Source organism: Aplysia californica, unplaced genomic scaffold (assembly GCF_000002075.1).
Source record: "Aplysia californica isolate F4 #8 unplaced genomic scaffold, AplCal3.0 scaffold00614, whole genome shotgun sequence".
NCBI lineage: Eukaryota > Metazoa > Mollusca > Gastropoda > Aplysiida > Aplysiidae > Aplysia > Aplysia californica.
This window is the reverse complement of record NW_004797884.1, coordinates 50,261-65,006: the sequence shown is the minus strand read 5'-3', so window position 1 is coordinate 65,006 and position 14,746 is coordinate 50,261. Positions and strand designations below refer to the sequence as shown.

General features: G+C 41.9%; 1 protein-coding gene across 1 annotated transcript in view; it reads right to left on the bottom strand.

Annotated features, from left to right (window-relative positions):
- LOC101857825 (protein RER1) overlaps positions 1-13,971 on the bottom strand; it is a gene marked incomplete in the record, with an annotated part of 19,157 nt that extends 5,186 nt beyond the window's left edge. Inside the window, 2 exon segments of the mRNA XM_013087640.2 lie at positions 2,213-2,318; positions 13,803-13,971. Of these exon segments, the coding sequence (XP_012943094.1) occupies positions 2,213-2,284 (72 nt within the window).
- Between the last annotated feature and the right edge of the window lie 775 nt (positions 13,972-14,746).

Below are 14,746 nucleotides of genomic sequence, written 5' to 3'. Positions count from 1 at the left end.
GGGATGAGTGCCAGGTCTGATATATATTTTTTATGACCCAATCGAAACAATTTAGATCATTTAGGAGGTCGTACCTAATTGATGCTATTTTTCTCCAAAATAGTCTTGACAAACAGAACGGGTGGAACCAGAGGGCGAAAAAAATAAAATCTGAACTCCTTAACCCTATCCGTACGCCTGGGGTTATTTTGTACCCCAGGCGTCATTTTCTTCATATTTTAGAATACTTCTAGTGCGAAGATCTCTTTGAAACTTCCAGTATTTCTCAAAAAATCATTTTGACAGACCGCTATGCAAAGCGTACGGATTGGATTTACAAGTTAATTTCATCTTTAGAAAGTGGCAACATCGTATGGATACGACAGTAAAACACGGCGTACAAATACGGTTAAACTTTCCAGAGATGCCAACAACAGAAAACCGAAATGAGTATTGGGACATATGAAAATGTGTATTTTCAGGGGAAAATGTGTATTTCCCACGACCGACCAACTAGAAATAGTAAAATGTTCAGGGTGTCCAGCAATATTTCCTGAAAAAAAATCACTAGCTCACCCGCTCGGAAAAGGGAGCACACACACGTACAATATACATGTACCCAGTCAACAACATGTTAGTGTTCAGTGTCGTACTGGGGTCTTGTTTGACTTAAGCATTTCAGTCTATTATATACCTGTAATATTTTCCTCTCATTCTTATATAAAAAATAAATCCTGCTTTGAGAGTTCGGAAGGGCCTTGAACATGAATTTCGACTATCAAGAACCAGTCTGGGTGTCCATGATTTATAATATGAACTAACAGACTCAAATTCTCAAATTATTGCTCAAACTCAGAGAAAAGTAAAGACTTTACAGGCTCAAGTAGACCCGTGCACTGTGAGAGTTGTAACAACTGTGGGAGGGCAAGATGCAGTGACACTGAAAATCTGCCAGTCTTGAACAGAAAGTTACAACATACTGTAGGTATAATTTACTATCACCCATCCAATGAAACGCGAACACTTTATTTCAATAACACAGACTTGCAAAGTATGAAGGGTCCCGATTCCGCACATGGCCTGCACCAACGCGCGCTTTGCAGAAAGCTCAAATCAAAATTCTGAAATGTGCTTCCAAGTTTTGTCCTCTGGTGTTGCCTTAACTCCCTCCCCCTCCCCCGATAGTATCTTAAACCCCCCAAAAATCAATAATCTCCTCCCCTATTCCGTAGTCCTATACTTCGCAGCGCCGTTACTCCCACCAAAGACGGTCTTTACTCGCCCGATGCCGCATTTATGATGCGAATGCGCGCAGGTTCAGTGACCGGTCACGATGGCCAGCCAGCCAATCTAAAAATCGGACGACGCTTGTAATTTCTTTTCTTTTTTTTCCACAAGTGATAGCACAGAGGTGAGTCCGACCGAGCATTGATTAAATTTTATTTGCACGGCGACATTGCGTTTATACTGCACAACCTGCATGTCACAAATGTTGCGTTAGCAGACAACTTCTGGCAAACTTCTCGGCGGTAACGAAAGCGAAAGTAGATCTTGATCTTCCCGATCGAGCCTCGGTGTCACATACGCTTCCGCTCATTGCTTTTTGACTCCTTGCTCATGGAAAATTATTTTTAAATCTGGAAGGTTTTTTTTTTCAGCTTTTGGGGGACCGGACATTCATTAAAAAAAACCCCAACAACAACAACCGGAGCTCTGGATTTACAGGATCAACGGGTTCCGCCTCCGAAAAAGGAAAATTTACTTAGATCTATTTATGCACAGTGATCTTTCCCCTTTGGAAAAGATTTTTTTTAACACTGAGCTCAATTAATTAATAAATAATCCCTTAAGAAAACAACAGAACCCAAATATCCACTGTAATTCATTTTACAACCCCCATCCCCCCCTCCCCCAACAAGCTACACTAATGGACCAAGGGACACAACTACAGAATTAAACAGACATCAATATATAATATATAGCTTTCATATCTCGTTCCGTACCAACCAAGATCATCACGTAAAAACAGTGAAGATAGAGAGACTGACAGAGGTGTGGGATCAGCAATTCTCGTGTATCTTGGCTTGACAAGGCAGCATTAGTAGTATCTGCAGTCAGTCAGTTAACATTATATGATAACTGAGGAATGAGATAGACTAAATAAGGTGAAAATTACTAGCAAGGGACGAAAATTCCAAAAAAAAGAAGTCTACCAATACATTGTGGAACTTACATTAGAAACTGTCTTGTACAGTCTATACAAGCCGCCGGGGGGAGGAGGAGCAGAGTCTGCTGTGGCATCCATGCTTGAGGTTCTTCACACACAGCATACACACACACTGAGAAATATGAAAAAAAACAAAGCATTTGGTTAGAAAGAATATTATGAACTTTCATGACAGCATGAGGAACAATCCTGCTAGCTTAAAAAAAATCAGCCCAAAAATGATAATGTCACCGCTGCAAGAATAGAATGTCACAGTAAACAAATCCGAATAAGAATAGTTTCACTTTTTTGGCAGTCTCAAAAACTGCTGGAAGAGGTCTGTCTCTAGTTTCCAGGACAAAAAACATGTGAGAGATTGTGACAAAGCTAACATTTGCAAGTGTCTTCAAAGGGGTATGGACTGAAAGCAGTAAACCCGAAACAGCCACTACTGGATTTAGGGACGTGGGCCTTTCCCCATTTGATCCATCTAAAGAGGCAGACAGCTACAAGTTGAAGTCATGTAAGCCACAAGTTGAAGTCATGTAAGCTGTTTGTTAACATAGAGGCCTCAAACTGTCAACTGAGAACCAGTCATCTGCATCATCGTCTTCCCAGGAGCCTCCTACAACATTTTTCCCAGCTGCCCCACTGTGAATGAAGAGCTCAACATTAGATGCCTTAGACCTGGCTGGCTCTGTGAAATGCTGTTGTCCCTGCACGTGTGGAGGATGCACCTCCCCATGTGGCTGCAGAGCCGAAAGAAACTTGCCAAACCCTACCCCTGTCTCTAAAAGTACTACAGAGAAAGCTTCCACAGCGTCAGCTTCCTTCCTCAACTTGCCTCTGCCACAAGTGGCTATTTAAAAAAAGGCAAAAACCAACTGCCACCAAGTGCCCGAAGGCAGCAACAGGATCCATCTTCAGCATAGATATAAACCACTACTCTTTCTTAGGTACCTGACATTTCAATAATCAAATGTTGTTTCTTTACTGCTCTGTCAGCTTGTGATTTCATTTGGGTGTTTTCCCTTCAAATGCTTCAACAGGCTTGAAGTTGAAGACCCGTCAGCTTTTGTTATGCTTTTGCAGATGTTGCAGGGTGCTTTTCTCATCTTTTATTTTCTCAAAGTAATCCCAAGCGTATGACTTTCTTTAACAATCTTGATAGAAACTGTGCCAAAGTGACAAAGCCAAAGCTATTAAAACCCTTTTACTTCACATAATTCTTAGAAAAATTTTCCACTTCTCTGTTGGATTCTTAGAACTGCACACAAGTTGCTTCCATACATAAGGATATTGAAATTATAACTATGGGCCTAGCCCTACCAAAGTATCAGTATCAGATCAATTCTTGGAAACTTTCTTATAACAGGCCAAAATGCGGCCTTTTTTGTAGCCTGCTGTTTTCCAGGGAAAGGAGGACGGTACGAGTAGTGGTGAGCACTAGTCGATATTGGCCAATATTGAGCACTGTATCGACTAAGAGAGCCCAGTATCGATGAGTACTCAGTACTTATATTAAGATTTGAACGAAGGGACATAATTTAAGGGCATTTTCAAAGCACTAACGAAGGAAGCAGAAAACCCGGGTGCCTGACACCAATACCTGGGTAACCGATTTTAAGCTCTTTACCCGGGTAACTGCACAGCCCTACTCTCTATTCATTAGATACCGTGCGACCGCCAGCCAGCCCTCTCTCCCTTTATGCTGAGCGAGCGAGGGCTGCGGGACAAATTGAATCGGTGGTCCGCCATTTTTGCTTGGGTTGGACGGCTGGGCATGGCTCAGTGCTCACCAGTCCAACAAGAGAGAATAATAAACTAAAGGCCAGATAGATTGAGCGCCTTCTTCCTTAAGCTGACAAAAGCCTTTTTTTCCATTTTGTCGCATAAATTTTTTACTTGCTAATTCAATAGTCTGATCTGTTACCCTACTTGTGTGGAAAAATCAAAGTGAAACTGTGACTAGTTTTTGAATAAATTAACATTCAAAATACGAAAGAAGGCCTTTTTAAAATGGTTACGCTGTCAAAACGCCTTTTTTTAAAGACTTTGCTGGCAGAACACACCCCCCCCCCCTACGGCTTTGGAAAAGGGATTCTGTCAGCAAACTCTGTTAAAGGAAAACACTGACAGAACGCGTTTAAAAAATATTGTCTTGTTCCAACACAGTGATTCTCATGTTGGGTATGATCTCCCCACGCCCCCCTCCCCCACAAACACACACACATTATAAACACAAACATAAACAGACATACACTCAAGACACATGCGCAGACACAAAATCTCATAGACTATAGACACACACAGACACACTCTCAGAGACACACACACACACACACGCGGCACAGAGACACACACACATACAGATAGACAGACATATTATACACACGCACTAACACAGACAAAAACACAAACATACACACTCTTACACATAAGCACACACAGGCTTATATACGTACAGATGGAGAGACACACACGCACGCACAAAACACTCATACACACACACAGATGCACACAAACACACACTCTAACAGACACGCACAGTCACACATTCACATACACACACACACAAAGATATATTACACAGATACACACAGACACACTCACACCGACAAACACAAACACTCATACGCACAGGCAAACACAGGCTCATACACATACAGATGGTCAAACACACACACATGCACACAAACACTTACACTCTCTCTCACACACACACACAGATTCAAACAGCCATACGCTCACACACACAGATACAGACACATATACATAAAGACGCACACACACAGACACAATCACACTGACTCAAAGAAGCAGAGCACTTTGCACTTTCACCTCTTCAACCCAAACCAAAATGGCCACAACACGTTCAAATTGGTGCTATGGCTATGAAGTCATGCATACCAATTGGTCTACCGTAACATGTACAGGGAGAATCTCAGAAAGAAAGAGGAAGAGGCGAAAACTAAAGAAGATAGAAAACGAGCTCAACAGGAAAAGAAGAGAAAGGCAGAGGAAAAAGAAAGAGCGAGAGGAGAAAAAGATGAAAAAGACAAAGCTGCAGATTTACTAACCATGTCTACATATTATGATTTTGCGATAAAGGTGGGTTCAGATGAGTCCATTTTATTTATAGCATCGTATCACAACATGGGAACTTAAAGAATATGTTGGCAGCGAGACAAAATAAAGGCAAAGCTTTCTTTGATGACTTTAGACCATGCCAACCATAAAATATAATTTGATTCAATCTAGCAGGCTCTTCAATTAAAACCTCTTTTTCCCGTTGAGACGTGAACAAGCTCGCCTCAGAATACCCCCATTGCAATGTTACAGGGGAATAGAGAGAAAAACAATCGGATATGCGCACCCGCCATTGCCATATTTCAAGTGACCAATGAACTGGCTCGGAATAGTCATGCAAGGATTTGTAGGTCACAGACATTTGCATATATGAGTGAGGGGAAAACGGCCGGTCTCCGTGCGAAGCCGCGTTGTACAGTGGGTAGTCGTGCATTTATGATAAATTCTGCACAACTAATTGACACAGAAGGTTCAAAATTTAACACACTATAGAGGAAAGATGGATCTCTTACCATCTCGGTGTTGAATATCGAACTCCTTATAGTTTTCGGTATACCTGATACGAAAGTGTTTCCGACACCAAAAGTATAGGTTAATTTATGAGTACGAACTTCGACATATATCATTAGTTCGCTCTATTTTCTAATTGGTTGCCAAGTTTTATTCACATAGGTCCAGAAACAGCGCAGAACGAGCTCGAGAAAGTTAGTCACTATCGTTCTGACCCGGTCCAAAAATTCACCCGCAAACGGGGACCAAATTTTCGCAGCGTGCAGAAGCCTGATTGGCATTGCTACTTTTGGCTATTCTCACCCCGAAGAGAGAGAGAGAGAGAGAGAGAGAGAGAGAGAGAGAGAGAGAGAGAGAAAAGGAGTAGCGAGAACTTCCGGGCACAACAAAATGGTGACCGGCATAGTTCTCCTCGATTCGAAAAATGAAATAGCCGTAGCATCTTTGTGGACGACCCAATTTGTTTACAGTCGAACCTTCCTTAATGGAAACCTGTCTTACGGGATCCATACCTGCCAACATTGCCGGGGCCAAAATCAATAGTTGACATAAATTTTTTTCCAAAAATCTGTAGTTGACCTAAAAAATCTGTAGTAGGCTATATTACCACTTGCCGCATACTTAATTGGGGACCCTTATCAATATTTTGACCCACATATACAGGAGTGTGGGTTTTAAAAAATAAAAAAAAAATAGTAGAGGGTTTTACGGCGCTCGCAACTGCATAAGGTCATATGAGCGCCAAGGGGTGGGTGTCAACAGAGAAGTCTTAACAGGGAATCAGACTTACACTGCTCACCTCTCTAGCTTCAACAGCACAAGGTCTGCTTTGACTATCAAGGCACCCCAAAATAGCAGGACACAAGGGAGTGACAAACATACAAAAGAAGTACAGGAAAATGACAATAGTAAGGATCAGGAAAGAAAAAGCAGCAGTTCCCCGTTGTAGATCAGGCAGAGTATGAGCGTGACATGAGTCAGCCCACTTACAATTCTACTATGCTTGAACGAGATATATGTCCCCTCTTTGGGAATGGCCTGGAGCGTGTTTGCGACTTGAAACAAATGTAGAAAATGACAAAGAACAAAAAACAAAAATTAGCAATGACAATGAAAAATCACACTTTTATCCAGCTTAAATGAAAGAAGAGTAAATTCTAAGAACTGTGGTTTTTAAATCTTAAAAATCCATTTATAAATAAAAAAAGTTATTGGGATTTTTTGTTTCAAAATTTTGGGGGACTATCACATAAGAAAATACTGCCAAAAAGTGGGACGTTTCTCGATGTATTTTGAAGAAAAACTGTTCATAAGTCAGTAATGAGTTGAAGTATATATTCTGATGAATGAAACTTGGCATCTTCAGGTTACACGATTTTTAGTGCTGAATCTAGTTCTGTTATCACTTTTTCAAAGACTTTCTTTGGATCTTTAAGACATCAAATATTTGCATGAAAATATGTTGAATTGCGCGACATCGCTTGGACTGTGGCCGATCACCCCTCTACATCTTAACAAAGCAGTATCGGGAAAACCTGCAATGACGTCATTGGTAACCTGTTTAGTTTTAGCAGTTTTAACATTGTATCACTGTAAAACCACCTGGTTTTAGGCAGTCAATCACATGCTGCCTTGCGATCACGCGCCTCTTGCATGCCGGCAACTCGCGTGTTGGGCCCGTGATCTAGTTTCCAGCTCTAGTGTTTTAATCAATGGATGGGTGGTAATTATTGGTATATAGAGTGTAGGCCTACTACATACAAAGATCTGAAATTTTACAGCAATAAAGAAGACATGTGGGGCGCTTGTCAGAGGCTTATCTCTCAAAATCGGTGGATCGGCAGTTTGACCAAAAGGTTGGTAGTATACCGATTTTTTCTGTAGGGTTGGCAGGTATGGGAATCTCCCCGCTCCCCCCTTGATATATTCCTCTTTTCTAAACTTAACGCTACGGCTATGCCGCTGGGCGAGGAAAAGGAGTAGGGATGCAAATTGGGGTTAGATGTTACCCCATCATGTGAGCCCTGAGCGATGCAGATGGTCAGTGTACTGTGGGTGTGACATCTCACGACTTCCCGTGAGAGTGCTCGAGTGGCGAGCCACTACGGAAACTTTCCTGGGTCCAGAAGCCAGAGGTGTGAAATTAGATCGACCAATGCCTGCCGCCCTGATCGTAAGGCCAGCCCAGAAAAGAGTTCCTTGAATCGTTGTCGCAATGATGGCAGTGAGGGGTGAGATTGGTGGCTGGGGCTAAGCGTGGAACCAAAGGAGATGTTCAAACGCTTCTGTTTTTAATAGGTCAAACATTGGTCCTATGAAAGGCAAGCACTGGTGGTAACTGATAAGTAAGACAGGTGCATGATGTCATTATCAGACAGGATACCAATTGAGAGATGCGAAGTATTGACCACTGTTTGCTGATCGAACAAGTGATCCTTGATCCCATCGGCCGGGCCTTTGAACCCACCCCCAACCTCCACCTCCCCCTAAATTTCCCTCTAAGATGGAATTTTTTTTTGTGGCTCCCTTGCGATTCCGTCTTACACAGGTACAATATTACTTTTGTGCTAGGAAGTGGCTATCCTCACCCGAGGTGAGAATAAAAATACGACCGACCTTTCACCCCGGGTGAGACTTACCACCGTTGGCTATTCTCACCTGGTGTGAAACAAGACCTGTTTTTCCTAATTTTGGATTACTTTCTATCGGTGTGGATGATCAAATGGATAAAAGCAAAGAAAAAATTACGTAACAGCACAAAAGTAAGCTAATGTGATTGTCTACAAAGATGCTATGGCTATTACACTTTTCGTATCGAGCCGAACTAGCCAAAAGACTCGCCTGCGCTATTCTCACCCGGGGTGAGAAAAGAGGTGGCGTATTATATTATAGGCCGGCACTATTTCTCCGAACGTTCGGGAAAATAAAGCTGGGCACTATTTCTCCGAATGTTCGGGAACATAAAGCTAGGCACTATTTCTCCGAACGTTCGGGAACATAAAGCTAGGCACTATTTCTCCGAACGTTCGGGAAAATAAAGCTGGGCACTATTTCTCCGAACACTTTGAAATCACATCCTTTCCCGCAAATTTCGGATCAGTATAGGCATACCAAAGATTGTTCGTATACAATATGATTCAATCGGTCCAAAAAATGTCCGTAGTAAATATAAAAAAATAATAATAGATAGCATTTGTATAGCGCATATTCCCGCTCAACAGCAGGCTCTATGCGCTTTACACTATATTATTTATAATATAGTAAATATTTATATAAAGAAATGCTAGTTTCAAACAGTTTTTCGCTACAGATATGACATGTTGCCTATGAAGGGTGCTGCTCTTAAACTTAATGTGTTGTGTTCACTCGTGTGCTGTCTAGATCTAGATCTACGGAGGATTATTGATCTGATACGTTATTGATAACGACACAGAAATAGCTTCTGCGTTTGTCGCGGCCGTGACCAATCAATCGTGGCTCAATTTTTTGGCATTTTTTGGTCAGGGAATAAAAGTCAAATTAAAAGAAAAAAAGAAAGAAACCGAATCTCTTTACTTTTGAAAGAAAGTTCACTTAGGCTCTTTCTCACTTGTTGTCACCACATTGATTTGTTGAATGCTTTACAGTTACTTTTATTTTTCCCTCTTTGACTCTTTGTGGTGTTTTATTTTGTTAGTGTGTAATTTTTTTCTCTTGTTATTGTTCTGATGTGTTGTTTTTCTATCAATTTATTTTTTGTTGGGGAAAGTGAAGGGGAGGGGGATGTTGCATAGGGTAACGTCATTTAATTTGATGTGCCTACCTTCATTAGATTCTAAATAAATATACATGTATATATATATATATATATATAGATTTAAATGGTTTATGTTAGAGCGTACGTTCCACCAAAACCGATTATTACATGTACTGACACTGGCAGGCCCCTTAATGTGTGTGATTCCATAATTAACATGTAATATCCTGTACTTTTTTAAAAAATGTACGCACTTTTAGGGTTAAAACAGGCAATTTTCTTCAGACAGGTTGACACACACCCTTATTTGTTAATTTTTGTGGTTGTTTATGGGCCGTTCGACTAATTTTGATTTAATTCTGTTGTGAAACCTTTCTTTTTCACGTTTTTACACTCATCTAAAAATCTCTAGACTAGCTCTTGAAAATTGAAATAGATATAGACCCAAAAATTTGCTCCTGTGTGTGTGTCTATGCATGTGCGTGTGTGAGTGTGTCTGCCTGTGGTAGTAAGTGTGTAAGTGGAGAGTGAGGAGTGTGTGTGTGTTTTTCGGGCTTTATTTCAGCCTTTATTCAGTAATAGTAACAGTTCAAAGTATACAAAAATAGAAACACAGGATCCATGAACTCCAGTGCTCATGAGTCGTTCCTCTCTTTCAGTCAGTTTCACTCATTCATTCAATTCGCGTGTTCTCTCCCGCGGCTCATCCCTGTCCTTATGACTTTCACACCCCACCCCCTCCCCCCAGGCACACACAAAGAAAATCTCACTCATTCCCTTGCATCCTGCCAACCATGGACAACAATATAGGCAAAACACTGCCTTAGCCACATTCTTTTTGTTTGTTCGTGAGCTGTGGACCAGGCCAGGGGGGTCGGTGTCGTCGTCTTGCAGTTGCTGTCGCCTGTGGATACACTCGTAAATTCTTCCTTTCACCCGCTCTGTCACTCACACTGTCTCTCCATCCACAACTCAGCTCGTCATACGTTCAAAAGTTGCCCACTGATCATGTTTAGTTAGTGTGTGTATAAGTTTGTGTGTGTACATACAGTGCATGATGGTGGTGGGTGTGTGGTGGGTGCTACTGAAGGTTGTATGTAGGCGGGCTTGCCATGCGGTGTTCCTTCCAAGACCAGTTAAGCAGAATGAAAGTTGGCGCCGAACTCTCGCAATAAATACGCAAAAAATCACGAGACCGGAAGCCGGAAACCGTTCTGAGAAATAAAGATCGGAGAAATAGTCACTTCGTATTATAAGGCTTATAGCCTATATATATCGGAAGTGGCTTTTCTCATCCGGGGTGAGAATAGAAAAACGATCTACCTCTCACCCCGGGTGAAACTTGCCAGCGTAGGCTATTCTCGCCCGGTGCGAAACAAGACCTGCTTTTCCTCATTTTGGAATACTGTCTATCGGTGTGGATGATCAAATTCATAAAAGCCAAGAAAAAATTACATTATAGCACAAAAGTAAGCTAATTTGATCGTCTTCAAAGATGCTATGGCTATTTCACTGTTCGAATCGAGCCGAACTACGCGGGTCGCCATTTTGTTTTGCCCGGAAGTTCTCGCAAGATCTACTCCTCCCCCCCCCCTCTCTCTCTCCGTCTCTTTCTGAATACTGTCTATCGGTGTGGACGATCAAATTGACCAAAACAAAGTTAAAAAATGATGTTAAAACACAAAAGTAAATTAATTTGGTTGTCTACAAAGATGCTACGGCTATTTAACTTTTCGAATCGAGCCGAATTATGCGGGTCGCCATTTTGTTTTGACCGGAAGTTCTTGCGTTACTCCTCTCTCTCTGTCCACTGCCCACAGACAAAATTGGGGGGCTCTCGTGGCCTAGAGGTTAAGGTGTTGGCCTCTCATTCAAAGGTCCCGGGTTCGAATCCGAGTAGCGACCGAAAAATTCTCTTCTCTAAAATTGTCTCCTTTCACGCTCTCTAGCAATGTTCTGTTGTCTGCTTTCAATTCCACTTTCTTCCCCCACCCCCTCACCTCCTTTGCCCCCTCCTCTGGGCTCCTGACTCTTTCTGCAGCCTTTCTACTGCTACTCCTTGGCTCCTCCTTACTGCTGTCTTTCTGCCACACCCCTGATCTTCTGGTAGGAAAGATCTACACCTAGCCTTCTCGGACAAGGGCGAAAAATCTCGGAGGGCCCGTGTGCAAGTTGCGCACGTTAAAGATCCCTTGGTGGTCTAAAATCGATAAGAGTAGGCTTCGGCCGCCACCCGGGCAAAATTCAAAATTTCCTACCAACTGAAAATATCAGGTGTGTCCCGTGCGCTCATATGACCTATGCAGTTGCGAGCGCCGTAAAACACTTTACAAAAGGAAGTGGCTATTCTCATCCGGGGTGAGAATAGAAAAACGATCTACCTCTCACCCCGGGTGAGACTTGCCAGCGTAGGCTATTCTCACCCGGTGCGAAACAAGACCTGCTTTTCTTCATTTTGGAATACTGTCTATCGGTGTGGATGATCAAATTCATAAAAGCCGAGAAAAAATTACGTTATAGCACAAAAGTAAGCTAATTTGATCGTCTTCAAAGATGCTATGGCTATTTCACTGTTCGAATCGAGCCGAACTACGCGGGTCGCCATTTTGTTTTGCCCGGAAGTTCTCACGCTACTCCTCTCTCTGTCTCTTTCTCTCTCTCCACTGCCCACATACAAAATTGTACGCTTTTAGTATTTAGTAGGCTACAGTTGTAATGGAACGTTTGTTCACGGCACAGAATTCTACAATTTTTCTGTTATCACAGTGTAGAATTCTGTGGTTTAGGGTGAACGCAAAATTTGTTGGCCTAGATCTAGGCTATAACAGTGAACGCGCACCGGGTGAGAATAGCCAAAAGACTAGCCTGCACTATTCTCATCCCGGCGAGAATAGAGGTGGCCTTACAAAAACAAAAAAAAGACAAAATTGTACGCTTTTTGTAGGCTAGTTGTAAAGGAACGTTTGTTCACGGCACAGAATTCTACAATTTTTGTTATCACAGTGTAGAATTCTGTGGTTTAGGTTTAGGGTGAACGCAAAATTTTTTGGCCTAGATCTAAATCTAGGCTGTAACGGTGAACGGGCACCGGGTGAGAATAGCCAAAAGACTCGCCTGCACTATTCTCACCCCGGGTGAGAATAGAGGTGGCCCTATTGGTGCTTTTTCGGTAGTTCCCACCCCCCTTATTTGAGCCTGACCTACATCTAGATCTAGAGACTAGACGTTTGATTCGCGGTGAGCTAAGATATCAAACCTAACAACTGCAAAACATTACATTATGGTAAAGTTCAGGGCCCCCCTGAACCCCCCTTCCTATTTTTATTAGGTCAGGGGGGCAAGCCCCCCTGAAACCCCCCTCTTGTGGCCCAAACCCGTGAATAAAATTGGGCGCTTTTTCAGTAGTTCCCACCCCCTTTATTTGATAGAGCCTGACCTACATCTAGATCTATACTATATATACGTTTGATTCGCGGCAAGCTAAGATGTCAAACCTAACAACTGCAAAACATTAAATTGTGGTAAAATTCAGGGGGGCATGCCCCCCTGAAACCCCCCACTTTGTTTTTATTAGGTCAGGGGGGCCTTGCCCCCCTGAAACCCCCCTACTCTTGGGGCCAAAACCGGCGAATAACAAATGCGGGGTGGGAACTACCGAAAAAGCGCCTAAAATTGCGGGGTGGGAACTACCGAAAAAGCGCCTAAAATTGCGGGGTGGGAACTACCGAAAAAGCGCCGCCCTATCCGGCCATATATAGATTCTATATCAGTTGCGAATGCCTCAAAAACTCTACAAAAACTAGAATCTAGATAGATCTAGATCTAGATCTATATCTATATCTAGATGATATCTCTAGAGATTCTAGATTAGATCCAAACCAAAGATAGCCAAGAAGAGACAGAGTGGAGTGATGGAGTGACATGGATCTTGAGACCCTTCTACTTCTAGAGACTAAGCCAAAGCACCCCAGATTAAAATCCTTGACATGACAGTGATGATGTATTCACAAACATAGACCCGGGATAAGGCCATAGATCTAGCAATCTACAATTACGAAATGTGAGTAGGCCTACTAGAATCTACACGACCTTTAGTTTTAGTCTATAAGACTACTCTCTACGATGACCACCTCTAAATCTAGAATCTACTGTTTTGATGAGTGAGACTAAATTTAGTAGTGGTAAAAGCAGTCCAAAATGCCATCATAGTTTTAGCTTGAATAGACACAGCTTGACTTTGATCTACAATTTTCAAAACTGTTTGAAGTCTAGACACATTACCTTGTTCATTCACGAGGTAAGGGCATCCAAATTAGAAAAATCATTGAGTCATTTCAAAATTAGCCACGTTGGAACCTAAAATTTGTGTTAGTTGTATCAACCGGAAATAGCCATAGCATCGGAGATTTGTCGGCACGTAGTGTACTTCCGTTTTTCTCGAGCTTGCGCACAGGGCTATATGTTATGGTTGCCAGATCAGTTTCGAGTTGGATGCACAGAATTCTGTGGTTGGATCAAGGAGATTAAAAGTAGTTCTAAGCTCCTTGGGTTGGATGAAACATTTGAAAACAACTCGGCTAGACAACAGAATTCAACACATAGTAGAATTCCTGTGGGCTAGACTCATTGATATACCCCCTTTCAAACCTTGACTTTTTAATTTAAAGGAAGTGCCTATAGAGCACATCTATGGCTAGACTCAACTGCCTCGACCATATAAATCAAGGTTTTAATTCAACAAGAAGAAATGGAGCGCACAGATTACAGTTTTCAGTAGAACAGCCATCATACATCTGATTAGTTCTTAGGAAACAAAATGATAGCTAGGCTAAACTCTGAAAATATCGTAAAGGCATTTTACCTCTCGGGTTGATCCAAAACAACAACAACAACAAACCAACAACAAAACAACATACAATTACGGTCGGTATGCCGACCTTACGGTTTAGTGGTTTCACTACGAACCATAGATTTATCCCACCCACTTTCCTTAACCTTTTTCATTCTCCATCATTCTTCACTCATTATGCATTCTTTACGAAGGCTAAATTTTAACAACTTCCCCATGCACATAATGATAGATTGATTAATATTGGCAGGTGCTCAAATTTGTTTAAGACAGCGTGGACCAAATGTGCAATAAGTCACTCCATGACCTTTAAACGAATCTAATTCTTGGTATTGTTATTATTATTATTATTATCATTATTATTATTATTATTATT